This window comes from Pongo abelii, chromosome 10 (genome assembly GCF_028885655.2).
Source record: "Pongo abelii isolate AG06213 chromosome 10, NHGRI_mPonAbe1-v2.0_pri, whole genome shotgun sequence".
NCBI lineage: Eukaryota > Metazoa > Chordata > Mammalia > Primates > Hominidae > Pongo > Pongo abelii.
The window spans coordinates 124,524,631-124,539,550 of NC_071995.2; the positions used below are offsets into that span (position 1 = coordinate 124,524,631).

General features: G+C 42.5%; 1 protein-coding gene across 3 annotated transcripts in view; it reads left to right on the forward strand.

Moving 5' to 3' along the window:
- TMEM132B (transmembrane protein 132B) overlaps nucleotides 1-14,920 on the forward strand; it is a 528,943-nt gene that overhangs the window by 503,097 nt on the left and 10,926 nt on the right. For all 3 annotated transcript variants that reach the window (XM_054527734.2, XM_009248394.4, XM_054527735.2), the window contains 2 exons: nucleotides 7,840-8,045; nucleotides 14,202-14,472. In XM_054527734.2, the coding sequence (XP_054383709.1) occupies nucleotides 7,840-8,045; nucleotides 14,202-14,472 (477 nt within the window). The remainder of the gene's footprint in view (nucleotides 1-7,839; nucleotides 8,046-14,201; nucleotides 14,473-14,920) is intronic.

Below are 14,920 nucleotides of genomic sequence, written 5' to 3' on the forward strand. Positions count from 1 at the left end.
GCTTTCCTCCTTCCCAGGTTTGATTGCTATGTGGTTACCCTCAGTGCACCATGGGCTTGAAATTCCTTTAGTGATTCCTTGCACTTAGAATGTGAGCTAATTTTCCAGAGGTTATTTTCTCAGTGTCTGCTTCCTTCTTAGCTTTGAATATTTCCAATGTGCTCAAGAGAAAATCTGTTTCTTGTAGCTCTCCTAATTGTATTCCCTATTATTTTTACTTGGTGCTTCTTAGCCTAGTGGAGGACCAGGGCCAAATTCTCTGATGTTCTGATTAAGCATTAGGCTTAGTAGATACTGTATCACTTAACCTCTAGTGTATGGCTTTCAAAGGTGCTCCTACACCTCTTCAAGCTGTAGTGTGTCTAGTATGTATTCTCATCCCCCCCTCGGGGTAGAGCTTTCTGTTTCCTTTCCTTTCCTGTAGATGCAATGAGTTTCCACAGTATCCTGATTGACAGTTTTTATTATACTTCTGCCTGAAGACTAAGACTTTTGTCCCATAGGGGAAATAGAAGAGATGAAACTGCAGAAATTTAGCACTGACTGCCTTTTCTCTCTGCCGCCAGGATCATGAAGGAAGCTGTCTTAAGATTATCTCACATCTTCTCTCTAAGTGTCTGGTGAGATTCTTAGAACCTGCAAGAGGGTGCAAACTCCCCTGTATTTACAGTCCCCAGGGTCTTTACACTCTCACAATAGTCCACATTTGTTCTGTAGAAAGGTATCTAAAAGTTTTGCTTGAATCCTTCTTATCAGCTTATGTGGCTTTCAGCAATGTCTACCCCAGGGAAGCAAATGCTTAATAAATATTTCTCCCTGCAGGATCATGTCTTTCTCTAGATTGCAGGTTAGTTTGTTACCCTGCAGCCACAGTTCTCAGACAAACTTAATAAAAATTTTTAATTTGTAGTTTGGTAAGGTGGGAGAAATGCTTTTTGGTGCTCTACATTTCTGAGTTGAAACTGGGCACCTGGCTGTCTTGATTTTGTCTCTGATTTTTATCAGAAAATAATCCAGGCTGCTTTAAATACACAAAAACTAAGAATGAACTCAACATATAGCGGGGATCAGAGGATACTCAACATAGAGAGGGGATCGGAGATCTGAACTTATTTCTTTAGCTTTATGAACCCTGAATATCTGAGACAAGTCCCAGTCAACTTAGAAAGTTTATTTTGCCAAGGTTAAGGACACGCGCCTGTGTCACAGGCTCAGGAGGTCCTGATGGCATGTGCCCAAGGTGGTAGGGCACAGCTTGGTTTTATACATTTTAGGGAGGCATGAGACATCAATCAGTATATGTAAGATGAACATTGGTTCCGTCTGGAAAGGCAGGACAACTGGAAGCAAAGTGAGGGGACAACTTGAAGCGGGATTTCATTTCCATCATTGTGGCTGAAAGCAACCAGGGAAAAGAGCCTGGGGTAACCACTGACACAAGTAACAATAAGGATGACTCTCAGAATCATCATACTTGTGAAAAAAGCTAGACATAAAGAGCATATATTGTGATTCCATTTATATAAAATTCTAGAAAATGAAAACCAATCTGTGGTGATGAAAAGCACATCAGTGGTTGCCTGGGGCCAGGAGAAGAGGGAGCCATGGACTGAAAAGATGCATTAGGATCTGTTTTTGGGGTGACAGAATGTTCTGTCTGTGTAGTGTTTTCATGGGTGGACACTGCTAAACTCATTGAACTTTATCCTTTAAACGGATACACTGTATTCCACATAAATTATAACTCAATCTGGTTAATAAAAAGTACTGATGTGTGTATTTAGGTCTTGCCTTTCCCAATCAGCCTGTGGCCTTCTGGAGCAAGGGCCATGTCTTCCTTGCCTGGGCTTCGCTGAAGCAGTAACACAGTGCTGAGGAGGCCTCTGGCACAGAGAGACTGAGTGGGAAACCATGCTCTGCCTTTCACCAGCTGTGATCCCTTAACTAGCAGCCTCTCCTTGGCCTCAGTCTACCCTCCATAATATAGGGACAAAAATGTAATGTACAGAGTATTTGGAGAGGTTAACGGGTATAATTCTACATAAAATTTTGAAAACAACGCAGGGTTCATAGTAAGAACTTAATACATGATAGATATTATTATTCCTTTTGGCATTTATTATTAGTTAAAAACTCAAGGTAAAAGAAATATTTTTGAGTACATACTGCGCCTCAGACACGGTACACTTCACTAAACTCAGTAATACATACAAAGTGTTTGATTCAGATGATAAGTGAATATCAAAGGTTTTTCTCTACATAGTTTTGATTCTTTTTGCCTATTTTAATATAGAATTTCAGCATTGTTTGTAAGTTTGTGAGAAACATACTACCTGATTCTGTAGCATTTTTTTTTTTCTTCTAACATAGCAGCACGTGTCTCAGGTTGGCAGAGAGGTCATGAGGGAAGCCCAATGCGCAGTCAGCCTCCCATCAGTGCAGGCAGGTGGGTCAACAGTATGGCAAACACAGAGGGTGGCTGATGCACAGATTAAATTCTTGCTTCTTTTTAAAATAGAACATGAAGTAAATGATGTGTCTTACAAGATACCCAAAGGAAACATATTCCCATCTGGATAGCCCCTTTTAGCCTCTTTTATTATAAAGCAATGTAGTTGCAAAAGTGTAATTTGACAGTAAAAATATTAACCTCTAAAGGCAACTTTCCCAGGATGACATTTACAAGCCATCTCACACATGCTCACAGATTAACATGACACAAATCATCTGTTTTCAATCTCCACGTTCCTGCCCTCAGCTCTTCTTACATTAGGATTGACAGCATTTGGTTTTCGATGTTCCTCTTGAGGCTCAGAGACCCCTGAAGGTATCATTTAGATGAATGATGGGAATCTGGCTCTGATCTTTATTTTGCTATGTCTTCCTGTCATCTCCCCACATCCCTCCTTCCCCTGCCAATAAAACACACATGTACCTCATCCATAGAGATCTTAATTCTGAGTTAAAATGCCAAATTGACCACTGGGAATCCAAGGCCTCACATTTATCAGCTTTGTTCTTTCTGGTCTGTCTTCTCTCATAATATATGAAATCACTTTCACTTTTCTTAATGTCATTACCATGATAACCTTGTGTAAGTCACCTTCTTTGCCTTGTTACAGAAACACACACTACTGATGGTAGTGTACAGAAATGAATGGGTCTCAGAGGAAACAGTTGTGACATATTCATTCACACACTCAGCATCTATTTATTGAATAACTTCTATGTGCCCAGCACTGTGCTATTAGCAGAGACAGCAGGGAAAAGGAGAAAGGTCCATGTTCTGAAGCAGATTACCATCAGGTGGGGAAGATAGATAAGAAACAACCAGGAGCATTACAAGAGTGGTAATTATTGTGAAGAAGTACATTATATAACAGAGCAATCTGGTGCAATTAATACAGTGTAAGTGACATGATATAAGCAATAGGAAGAGTCTCAGTAATGGAGCAATGTTGTAAATTCAGTGTACACAGTATCACACACAGCAAATTAGATACAGGAAAATAGTGACCAGAGGCGGGTGCCAAGTTTAAATTAGGAGTGGCTCCAGGAACACATTCTGAGGGGTGGCATTTGAGATGCAGTCCTATGTCATTTATAATCCTTTTGGTGGCAAGTAACAAAACCACATAGACCAAGATGGCTTTAGCCACAAGAACGACAATCACCTGATAAAACGCCTCAAAGTCGGGGGGTCCAGGTGGGCTGGTCCAGCGGCTCCTCTAGGTCATCAAGGGCCCGGGTTCCTTAGCTTCCAGGGTCAGCCTGGCCCACGGCTGGCTCCCTCAGGGCTCTGGGATCCCTGCAGCAGTTCCTGTCATCAGCTCCTATGTGACAACATCCAGTGGGAGGAGGAGGTGCCACTTTCGGTGAGTCTCTTTGATCAAGGAGATGTTTCCCAGAAGCCCCAGTAGCCTTCTCACAGCTCACTGGCCAGAGTAATATCACATGCTTTCCCCTAAATCAATCACTGGCAAAGCAGATGGGGGTTTAATGATGGATTAAGGGAGGCCTGTGGTGAATGGAGGGCAGTGGATTTCCTGAAGAAAACCTTATTAGTATTAGAAAAGAGGAAAGTGTATGTGTGTCGGGCAGAGGTGCTGGTGCATAGTTGATTGGCCAGTAGAAAACCACTTATGAAGGACATCAGATCATATCCTCAGAAGACCATGGCATGGCCTTGGGATGGGGCTAAGCCTAGGAGAGCTCAGGGGAGCAGTGAAGACACATGAAGAGGGGCCTGTGCCGGGTAGGGAGGGTGTGTAAGGTGAGGCCAGAGGAGGCAGGTCCAGGGCATTAGGGCCTGGTAGGCCCCTGTAAGGCGTTTGGATTGTATCTGGTGTAGCAGAAGAAGTTCCTGGAGAGGACAGAGGTGATCCAAGCAGAGGAGACAGCCCCGGGCCAGCAATCAGCAGTCAGGTGCTGGCTCACAGTGTTAGACACATGCAAAATGCTGTGCAAGAGGCGGTCCCTTTCTCTACGCTGGATTCAGTACAGGTAAAATGAGTCTCATGGCACCCACCTTGTGGCATTACTGTGGGACTTATTGTGTTGAAAGGAGAGTGTTGCAGCAATGAGGTCCTGTACAAGTATGAGCTGTCCTATTCTCATTATTTGAGATAGTTATAAAATCCCTGTGAATGCTGAGTTAGCGAGTACTGAACCTTTGCTTGTAGGAGAAATAGACACACACACACACACACACACACACACACACACACACACACACACATTTCTAATAGTCTATAATCTTCTATTACAAAAGAAATATTGAAGTTTGGAAGTGTTAGGTGATTTGTCTGAGGCTGCCTCACTAATAGGTGCCAGAGTAGGGGTTCAGATTCTGTCCTGCTGGATCCAGCACCCAAGCTGAAGCTTCCCACACGGTGCTCCACTGCCCCCTGTATTGTCCAGGCTCTGGTCTTTGAATGAGAGCTGAGACAAGAAGGCAGAGCGAGTACTTGCTTGACCTCAATTGGGGATGTGTGCATGGCAGGTGGTTCAAAATTTTCCCCTTTCTGTGCAATTCCACAAATGACCAAAAAGGCACTGCAAGTACCGACTATAGGGTTACAAATAACTTTTAGGGAGTAGATGAGTTTGGAAATATGGAATCCACAAATAATGAGGGTCATCTGTAATTGGTGAGACCATGAAGTGAGAAACTCTGGTTTCTGTATATCTAATATATCCTTTGTACATTGTTAGATACCTCAAGTCTTAGTACTCAGTATGATTAGCCTTATTTGTGCTGTTTTAACTGAATTACTTAAAATGGAGGACATACACTTTTTTAAGGGTATCCATATCCCAGGAGAAAAAACTCAAAAGATAGTCAACATAAAGAATTGCTAAGCCCTCTTACTTTGTTATGTTTTTAATTAATTTATTTTTTCTATATGGGCTATACATCACTTCCTAAAAGATGGGGCAGGTTTAAGACTGTAGTGCTCCAAAAGGATGCAGACAGTTACATTATTTCATTCCTTATGAACATAGAAAGGGTCTCACAGTTTCCAAAACTGGTGTGTTCTCTCCAGTGGGATGTGATTCAGAGTGATTTGAAGTGTGATTGGGGGTGGTTGGGTAGCAGTAAACAAGGGAGAACCATAATTTTCCACAAATGCAAGAGGGTTGAGGTCTGCACTACAGAACATTGGATTTAGAAAGTTCTAGCAATAGGTGATAACCACCTGAGCTAGGGAGAAGTGAGAGCAGAACTCCCCAGTGCAGGTTTCTAAATCATAGGGGACCTCAATCTCTTTTTTTCTGACCAGGGTTGGGGGGACTTCATTCTCTTGAGGTAGTCTGCATGCCACAGGCAGAACAAGCAGTGAGTTCAGGGGAAATCAGAGGTCTTACTGAGCCTTCACCTTCTCCTAGTGCAATGCTTCCTTGGGAAGGCAGATATTTCTCTATAATGGGGCTTCCACACCTTGAGTACCTAAATGGATGGCAGTCAGGCTCAGCATTGTGTCAGCATCTATTAAAAATAAGAACATGACCCTTCACTCCATTTTCTTCTCTGACTTCTCTGAATGGAGATCTTGTTCTGATTATTCTCTTTACAGTCTTGGGCACAATGAAGCAGATTTAACTGCCTCAAACATGCTCTAAAATACAGCTAATTTGCTTGCTTCATTGTTGTTCTTCTCTCTCTTTTTATAAAATAAAGCAAAGAGAGGGATAGAAGTAGATTCTTTTTTTAATTTGAAAAGTTAAAGAAATGCCATATTCAGCTCCCCCTGGAATTTTGGGGATGAGAGACACATTAGCTATCAGGCCTAATGGTAGCTCTATCTACTACCATCTTAGGCCTGGAAGGAAAAATACTTTGGACTGCTAAGTTCTGACAGGATAGGAAAGGGGCTCCAAAAATGAACTTAGCCAGACTCCAGTATCTCTTCAGCAATCCTTGTTCATTGCTGTGTGGACTGGGATTATCAAGTCAAAGTCTCAGTGATTTCAGCAGATCTCCCAATGAGTAGCCTATGTTAATTATACTTAAGGATTCCTAAAGACGTCATTGGTGTTGAGAAGTGGAAGTGACAAGGATCCATCCCTGTGACTGGGGATGCAGGGTGAATCTTAAGTGTCCCATTAGCTGTTTTCTCCTTGGTTTCCATGTCGAGCTACAGTGTAGGGCTGTTGGGTGGCAAAAGGCTGATTTCATTTCCAAGGAAGCACATTCATATTAGTGCCATTTTTTTGGCGGGGGGTGGGGAGGTGGTAATTTATCTCAAACAACTTGGAAGTTTACTCTTGAAGTTTGGAGGTGGGCACTTCTGACATTGTTCTTGAGCCATTCATTTGACCATGTCAAACAGGCAGTTGGGCACGTGTGTCTGGGGCTCAGAAGGGAGGCCTGAGTTGTAGTTACAGATTCAAGTGAGGAAGAGAAGCAACAAGAATAAGTCCTAGTTTCTGGCTTGCGAAAGTGGGGCTGTAGTGGCTCCACTAGTTGAGATGGGGGCCCTGCCAGCAGCCCAGGCTTGACACTGCCCCTCAGCAGTATGAATGCAAAGGTTACACAGTACTTTTTATTTTCTGTCCTCTGCTCATGAAATGATTTGTGATCCCTCTTTCTTCTCTCCACCTAGATACATAAATACATTTTCCTCATTGTCCAGGAAAGTCGCAACAATTTATTTGCTTATCCTGAAAATGCGAAGTAAAATAGGGACTTAAATGGTCTAATGCTCAACCTACTGAAGCATGCACATTAGAGAGGCCAGCCCCAAGTGCTGAGTCAAAAGACCATGGTGAAATGCCACATTCATCCTGCAAAATTATAGCTGAATGGGGCAAAAATAATTATATCCATGTTTCTAATGCATTTCACAACTATTTTGCCTACTAGGATTTTAATCTAGTGCAAAGCTCTCCTGATTTCTCAGAGATCCTCAGTATGGCTTGAATAATGTGCTTTTTCAGTAACATAAAAACCTTTTATGCATCTTCAGATATGGTGCAAGAGTGAACTATGAGGCACCTGGGGTTTGATTAGTGATCGTTTGAGTACATAAAAAAGGTAAGATAAAGAAAAACACACATACACACAAAAGGCAACAGAGGTTATATAACTCCATTAAATTATGGTAATGGTTTTACTTGTCAGTATTTTGTAATACAAAATAGTTTTCCTGTAGTCTATTTGTCAGTATTTGTCACTAATTAGTGCCTACAAATTACCTTTTGTACAAGTTCTGTTCATCGGGTTGTTTTGGTGTCTAATAAATCAGAGCTGCTGCAGTTCATGAACTTTCACTGTTGTTGGTTTTTGCTTGTGTTTTTCCTACTGATGCATCTCAAGGTTCTACCTCCTCCCCAAAGGTTTCCAACAACTGTGATTCCATTTTTGTGAATGGGAAGGAAATGAAGAGCAAAGTGGACACGATTGTGAACTTCACCCACCAGCACTTCACCTCCCAGTTCGAGGTCACTGTCTGGGCGCCCAGGCTCCCCCTGCAGATTGAGATCTCAGACACCGAGCTGAGCCAGATCAAGGGCTGGAGGATCCCGGTTGCTGCCAACAGAAGGTGAGGAATCAAAGAGAAGGCTGTGGATCCGATTTTCCTGGGGCCCAGATCTTTGTGGGAGGCAAACTGACCCTCAGGGACTCAAGCCCTTGGGAAACAACATCCACGGTGGGAAGCGTGGTCTGGGCTTTGGGTTCAGATGGATCTGACTTGAGTACTTACTAGCACCTTGACATGAGGAAATTATAATGAAGATGATAATAATAATAATAGTAACAACCTCATAGAATAGTTGCTAGGATTCAGTAAAACGAATGCAATACATAACAAGCACCTAGCACAAGATGTGGCATTTAGGACATAGCTATTTTCCATTCCCTACTCACTTCACTATTGTTCATTCCTATGTTATTCACTCTCAGTTCCCCTGCTTGTAAATGTCAGCCTTCCTCCATGGAGCACAGTACAGTGGTTAAGACCGTGGGCTGTGGGATAAGGCTGCCTGATTTGTTCTCCGCCACCATCCCGCGCCAGGCAAGACTCTTCATTTTATTGCCTGAATTTTAACCCCAGCTTTACAACTTGTACCTGTGTGACATTGGACATGTGATTTATCCTATCTCTTTCTCAGTTTCCTCATCTATCAATTAGGGATGATAACATTACTGAAGGGTTGTCCCAAGAACTCAGTGAATGGATACATACTATAGTAGACAGTTCTAAAGACGACTCTTGCCTGTAATCCCAGCACTTTGGGAGGCCAAGGCAGGCAGATCACGAGGTCAGGAGATCGAGACCATCCCGGCTAACACGGTGAAACCCCGTCTTTACTAAAAATCCAAAAAAATTAGCTGGGCATGGTGGTGGGTGCCTAAAGTCCCAGCTACTTGAGAGGCTGAGGCAGGAGAATGGCCTGAACCCGGGAGGCAGAGCTTGCAGTGAGTCGAGATCGTGCCACTGCACTCCAGCCTGGGCGACAGAGCGAGATTCTGTCTCAAAAAAAAGGTAATTGTCCCTCCCCGTGATCCCCATCTCCTGCTTCTTCAAACACTAATCTGGTAGTGCTGGGAGGAGATTTTACAGATGCAACTGCAATCCCAAATCAATGGACCTTAAAATACAGAGATTAGCCAGGTGGTGGGACCCAACAGATAAGCCCTCTGAAAGCAGAGAGTTCCTACCAACTGGTAGCAGAAGGGGGAGTTGGGAAGATTTGAGGATGAGAACAACTTGGTGATGTACTGCTGGCTTTGAAGGTGGATTGAGCCACTTGCTGAGGAATGTGGGTAATCTTTAGTAGCTGAGAGCAGCCTCCAAATGACAACCAGCCAGGAAATGGGGCCTCAGTTCTATAACCTTAGGAACAGAATTCTGCCAACAACCTGGCTGATCTTAGAAGTGGATTCTTCCCTAGCACTTCCAGATAAGAGACCAGCCCAGCTGACGCCTTAATATTGAACTTGTGAATCTCTGTGTAGAGAATTCAGTTGAGCCTGCCTGGATTACTGGCTTGTGGAACTGTGAGTGTGTTGGTGTGGGCATTGTTCTAAACCATGAAGTTTGTGGTCATTTGTTATGCAGCAATAGAAAACTAATACAGAGCCTGTTGCCCAGTGGTGGAGTGTAGCTGTAACTCATACTTCAAATGTGAGCGTGCCTGTGGAATCAGTGAGTGAGTGGAGGCTGGAAGATTTTGAGGGGCATAATGGAAAAAGCCTCAATTGCCTTGAACAGATTGTTAGTAGAAACATGGGTGTTAAAGACGTTGTACATGATGCATGAGGATCATTGTGGAGAAATCCCAAGTCACCTTACAGAAAGCCGAGATCATTGTGGACAAATGGGAAGTAGAAATCTGAACTTCAAAAATGCTGCCAGTGAGGGTTCAGGGGGAGGTGAGGAGCATGGATTCTGGTTAGGTGGTGACAGAGTGCTTAGCAAGATTGTGCCCTGCAGGTGTGTGGAAAGCAAGTGGTGTCAGATAGTTAGCTGAGGAGAAGTCCAGGCAAACTACTGAATGTGCACTTGGATTCATCTTGCTGCCAATAGCAGAATGCAAAAGGAGAGAGAAAATTTTGGAAGGGCTATGAGACAAAAAGAAACAGGGACCTGATGATGTTGAAATTTTCAGTATTTCCAGACAGCAAATGATGAAGAAATTTTAAGAGATTCACTGTCAGAAAAGTGTGCTTTAAACAAAAGGCTAAGGGTGGATCTCGAAAACCCTTGCTGAAACTTGAAGGGCCGCTGGGGGAAGTGATACTGCCCTGCCTGCCTGCCTGACGTCTTCCAGCCTCCACCCAGCCCAGGGAAGTGCCCTTGTCTCCTATGGGCAAACCCAGAGGGATTCAAGTGGGATTCCTGCTTCACTGTGGGAATCCACAGTGCCAGGGGAACAAAACAGACCAGAATAGCACCTGAGGGCTCTCAAGCCAAATTTTCATTAGAACCTAAGTGCACAAAAGTAGGCTAGGACATATGCACTAAAACAAAGCAAATTTAACTACAACAGATTTCAGCTGCACCCAGGGTTTCCTGTCATAATGTACAAAATGTCCAGAATATAACTGAAAAAATTCACTTGTCATACCAAGAATTAGATAAACCACAACTTGAATGAGAAAAGACGATCAACTGATGGCAGTGCCCTGATAAATCAGATGTTAGAATATCTGACAAGGATTTTAAAGCAGCCATACCAAAGGAAAAAAGAAAAGCTTTCAGTAAGAAATTACAGATAGCCTTGGAACCAATTAAAATGGAAAATATCTCATCAAGGAAACATTACTTATAAAAAAGAACCAGATGTAAATTATAGAAAAATATAGGAAAGAGGGGGAACAAAAGCCCTCAATAGGCTCGGCAGTACAGTGGAGATGACAGAGGATAAAATCAATGAACCTGAGGACAGACAATACAATTTACTTAATCTCAATAACAGAGAAGATAGGCTTGGGGGAAAAAGGGAACGGAGCATCAAGGACTTGTGGGACCATAACAAAAGATCTAGGATTCCCGTAATTAGAATCCGAGAACAAGAGGAGAAAAGGTGTCAGGCTTAAAAAGTATTTGCAGAAATAATGGCTGAAAACCTCTTCAATTTGTCAAGAGACATAAACACATAGTTTCAAAAAGCTTGGGAAACCACAAACATGATAAACCCAAAGAAATCCATGTGAAGACACATTGTAATTAAACTTCTGAAAATTAAAGACAAAGAAAGTCTTAAAAACATCCAGAGAGAGGTTATACCAATTTGAATGGCAATGAATTTCTCGCCCGAAACCACGGAGGCCAGAAGGACTTGGCACATTTTTCAGGCACTAAAAGAAAGGAGAATAAAGACATTCTTAAATGAACAAAAACTTGGAGAGTTTGTTTCAGGAGACCTACCTTTAAAGCATGGCTAATGGAACAGAAAAAATTATAATGGAAAAGGATTTGGAACTTCAGAAAGGAAAGAAGAATGATAGGATGAGTAAAAACACTGTTAAATAGGATAGACTTTCCTTTGCATCAGTTTTTTACATCATGTTTGGTATTCAAAGGGAAAATTATGACATCTGATGTGGTACTTAGGACAGACAGAAAAACATACTTAAAACAATTGTATTTTTAAAAGCGGTCGGGGTAATGGGACTTACAGGGAACTAAGGTATCTACACTCAAAGTAGCTTTGGTATCATTAGACTGTAATAAGTTATGCTTGTATGTTAATAAGCTCTATGTATACCATTGCCAATTTCCTGGTTTTGATATTTTCTTATAGTTAGGAAGATGCTAACTTCAGGGAACTGCGTAAAGAGTGTATAAAATCTCCTGGTTTTTTTTTTGTTTTTGTTTTTGTTGTTGTTGTCGTTGTTGTTTTAGCTTTTAGTGAATTTGTAATTATTTTGAAATTAAAAGTTTAAATAAACGAATAGGATACAATCTGTCCTAAAATAACAGGATTGTTTTGTTTCATTACTACAAGATTTATAAAATCTCATATATTCATTGACCATTGTTATGATACTGCCACATTTTAGTGAAACACAAGCCTAGTGGTGTTCTTCTTAAATTTTACCCATTAATTTAAAGGAAACTTCCCATTGCTAGTACAAATGGTCAACTAGTGTCATTTATCATAAAATAAATTTAACCTAAAATTATTGCAAAGAAAATTAAACAATGTTGTTAAATTCTGAGTAGACACTGTTGCCTGCCTATGTGAGCTTGTCTTTATTAACTAATGGAAAGTAGTTAGTTCCAAGAAGCTTTAAAGACATCCTAGCACAGAACAGAGACATTCCCTGTGACATATTCAGAAGGATTGGAAAATAAAATGGGAACAACTTTTCAGTATGTTATTCATTTTTTTTTAATTGAATGCTATGTTTCTTTGCCACCTAACACCATCTCTCTTACTCATGGAGATATTCATTTCTTACTTTGGGAAACCAAAATTGTTACGCTATTGTGCTGGTGAAAATTTTTTCTATCGTTTTATAAATGGTTCTCAGACCTTTCAGGGAGGCGGAATGTCATATAGTAAAGAAGGTGGGTTTCAGAAGTCAAATGGAGCTGTATCCAGACCTGCTAATTGCCAGCTATCTGGGCTACATATTCACCACTCTGAGCCTGGTTTCTTTATGCAAAAATAAGAACATGTTTCATAGCTGTTAAGAAGATGAATGGACTTAGCTATATAAAGGAAGGGGACACACATGATGGGGCAGCTGGTCTGGCTGTGTGGGCCCTGCCTTGGGAGACAACTAGCTGTGTGGCCCTGGCTGAGCGGCCGCACAAACCATGTCTTCGTTTCCTCTTTGGTAAGATCAGGGAAATAATTCAACCTCGCTCTTTGGGGGTGTGTGAAGATTACCTGAATTAAATATGCACGGCTGTTGTGTGCTGCGTGGGCGATGGATGTCCGCTCTCATCCTTATGTAAGCACGTGGAAGAGGACACACAGTAGGTCTAATTCAGCATGGATGAATCACTCCCCTTCTCCCCTGATGGAATCCCCAGGCACTGAGGGCACAGACTGGTCAGTAGTCACCAAACAAAGCACTCTCATAAAGGGACACAAGACTGCTACTTCTTGAGGATTGGCTTTCTCAGGGTGGATTGTGGACAGGTGGAGGTTAGAGGATAACAGGTGCCAAGGAGAGAGGAAGGGCCAGAGCCAGAAGGAAGGAAGGGAGAAGCCGGGACAGGCAATAGGAGAGACACATTTCAGATGTTTTATCAGTAGCATGAGCAGGTTTGCTCACAGAGCAGTGATTTTAGATTAGGGTAGGACAGTGGAAGGAGAGGATCCTTTGGCAAACTTTAGGGCCATAAGCTCAGGAAGCTGCTTCTTTCTGTACAGACTCGAGGGCCTCAGCTGATGAGGAGGTCGGGTGTTAGAACCATCCACTGCTGATGGTTCCTGGTTGGTCTGGGGTTCCTAAAGGGCCATTTCTGAGGTGTCATCATACTTTGACATACTTGGTCCTCATGTGGAACTATGAGAGAGAAAAGGGGGCCAGCTGTTCCTATGTTCATTTCCAAGGTGAGGTAGCTGAACCTGTGAGAGGGTAGAGAACTTGGCATGAGGTCCAATGGGAGGAGTCAAAATGAATCCAAACAGCAGTTCTGACTCATATCTTAGGTTCCTCCATCCCACAGGGGAATGATTTTAAAATTACCAGTTTCCAGGACACCAAGACCAGAGCCTCAGCCTCTGTCTGGGTCAGGGAGGCAGGAGCTGCCCTTGCCATTCCTGTTGCAAGCACAAAGCACATCATCCTCACTAAAGTGTGCTTGTGGAATGAATGAATGAAGAGGGAATGGATAGATGGCTGAGCAGGTCCTGCAGGAGAAAGACCATTTCATTTCATTCTGTGGGCTCACCTAGAATCTGAAAAACAAGGGCATGCAGAACTTCTTTTTTTTTTTTTTTTTACAATATCACTTTTATTTATTTATTTATTTATTTAATTATTATTATACTTTAGGTTTTAGGGTACATGTGTGCAATGTGCAGGTTAGTTACATATGTATACATGTGCCATGCTGGTGCGCTGCACCCACTAACTCGTCATCTAGCATTAGATATATCTCCCAATGTTATCCCTCCCCCCTCCCACCACCCCTCATAGGTGGGAATTGAACAATGAGAACACATGGACACAGGAAGGAAAACTTCTTAACAATGAAGACTTTGTTCTGTTTTGATTCCTTGTGCTCCAGGCCTACCCGGGAAAGTGATGATGAGGACGATGAGGAGAAGAAGGGACGAGGCTGCTCCCTGCAGTACCAGCACGCCACGGTGCGTGTCCTCACCCAGTTTGTGGCCGAGTCACCTGACTTAGGGCAGCTGACCTACATGCTGGGCCCCGACTGGCAGTTTGACATCACTGACCTTGTGACTGAGTTCATGAAGGTGGAGGAGCCGAAAATCGCTCAGTTACAGGACGGCAGGACCCTGGCTGGTCGGGAGCCGGGAATAACCACGGTGCAGGTACACGCCGCCACGCCTTGCCACTTTGCCCAACACCACTCTGTGTTGATGAGTGGCCAGGTAGATGCTGTTGTGCAGATGTGTGTCTCTGTGAACGTGTGCACGTGGACATGCATATCAACGTGTGTCACTGTGCATGTATTGCATCTGTTTGTAAGAGAATCCTGAGAAGCAATAGAGCATTCACCAATTTTAATACCTAAACTCAGATTAATTTTTGTATTTTAGAGAGTTCAGAAAAATATCTAATCCCTTTTACCAAGAAGGCTAAACGAAACATGTAGTATAAATAATCTTTTCCCCAACATCATACTCTCCATTTTGTGTATCACCAATAGAAGGTGGTTGTACTGCTGAAAGCTAGTTTTTTTCCTCCTCACCTTGAAGTTTAACCATTTAGTTCTATCATACCTTGTACAGTAGACAAAAATTTTTTAAAATATAATAA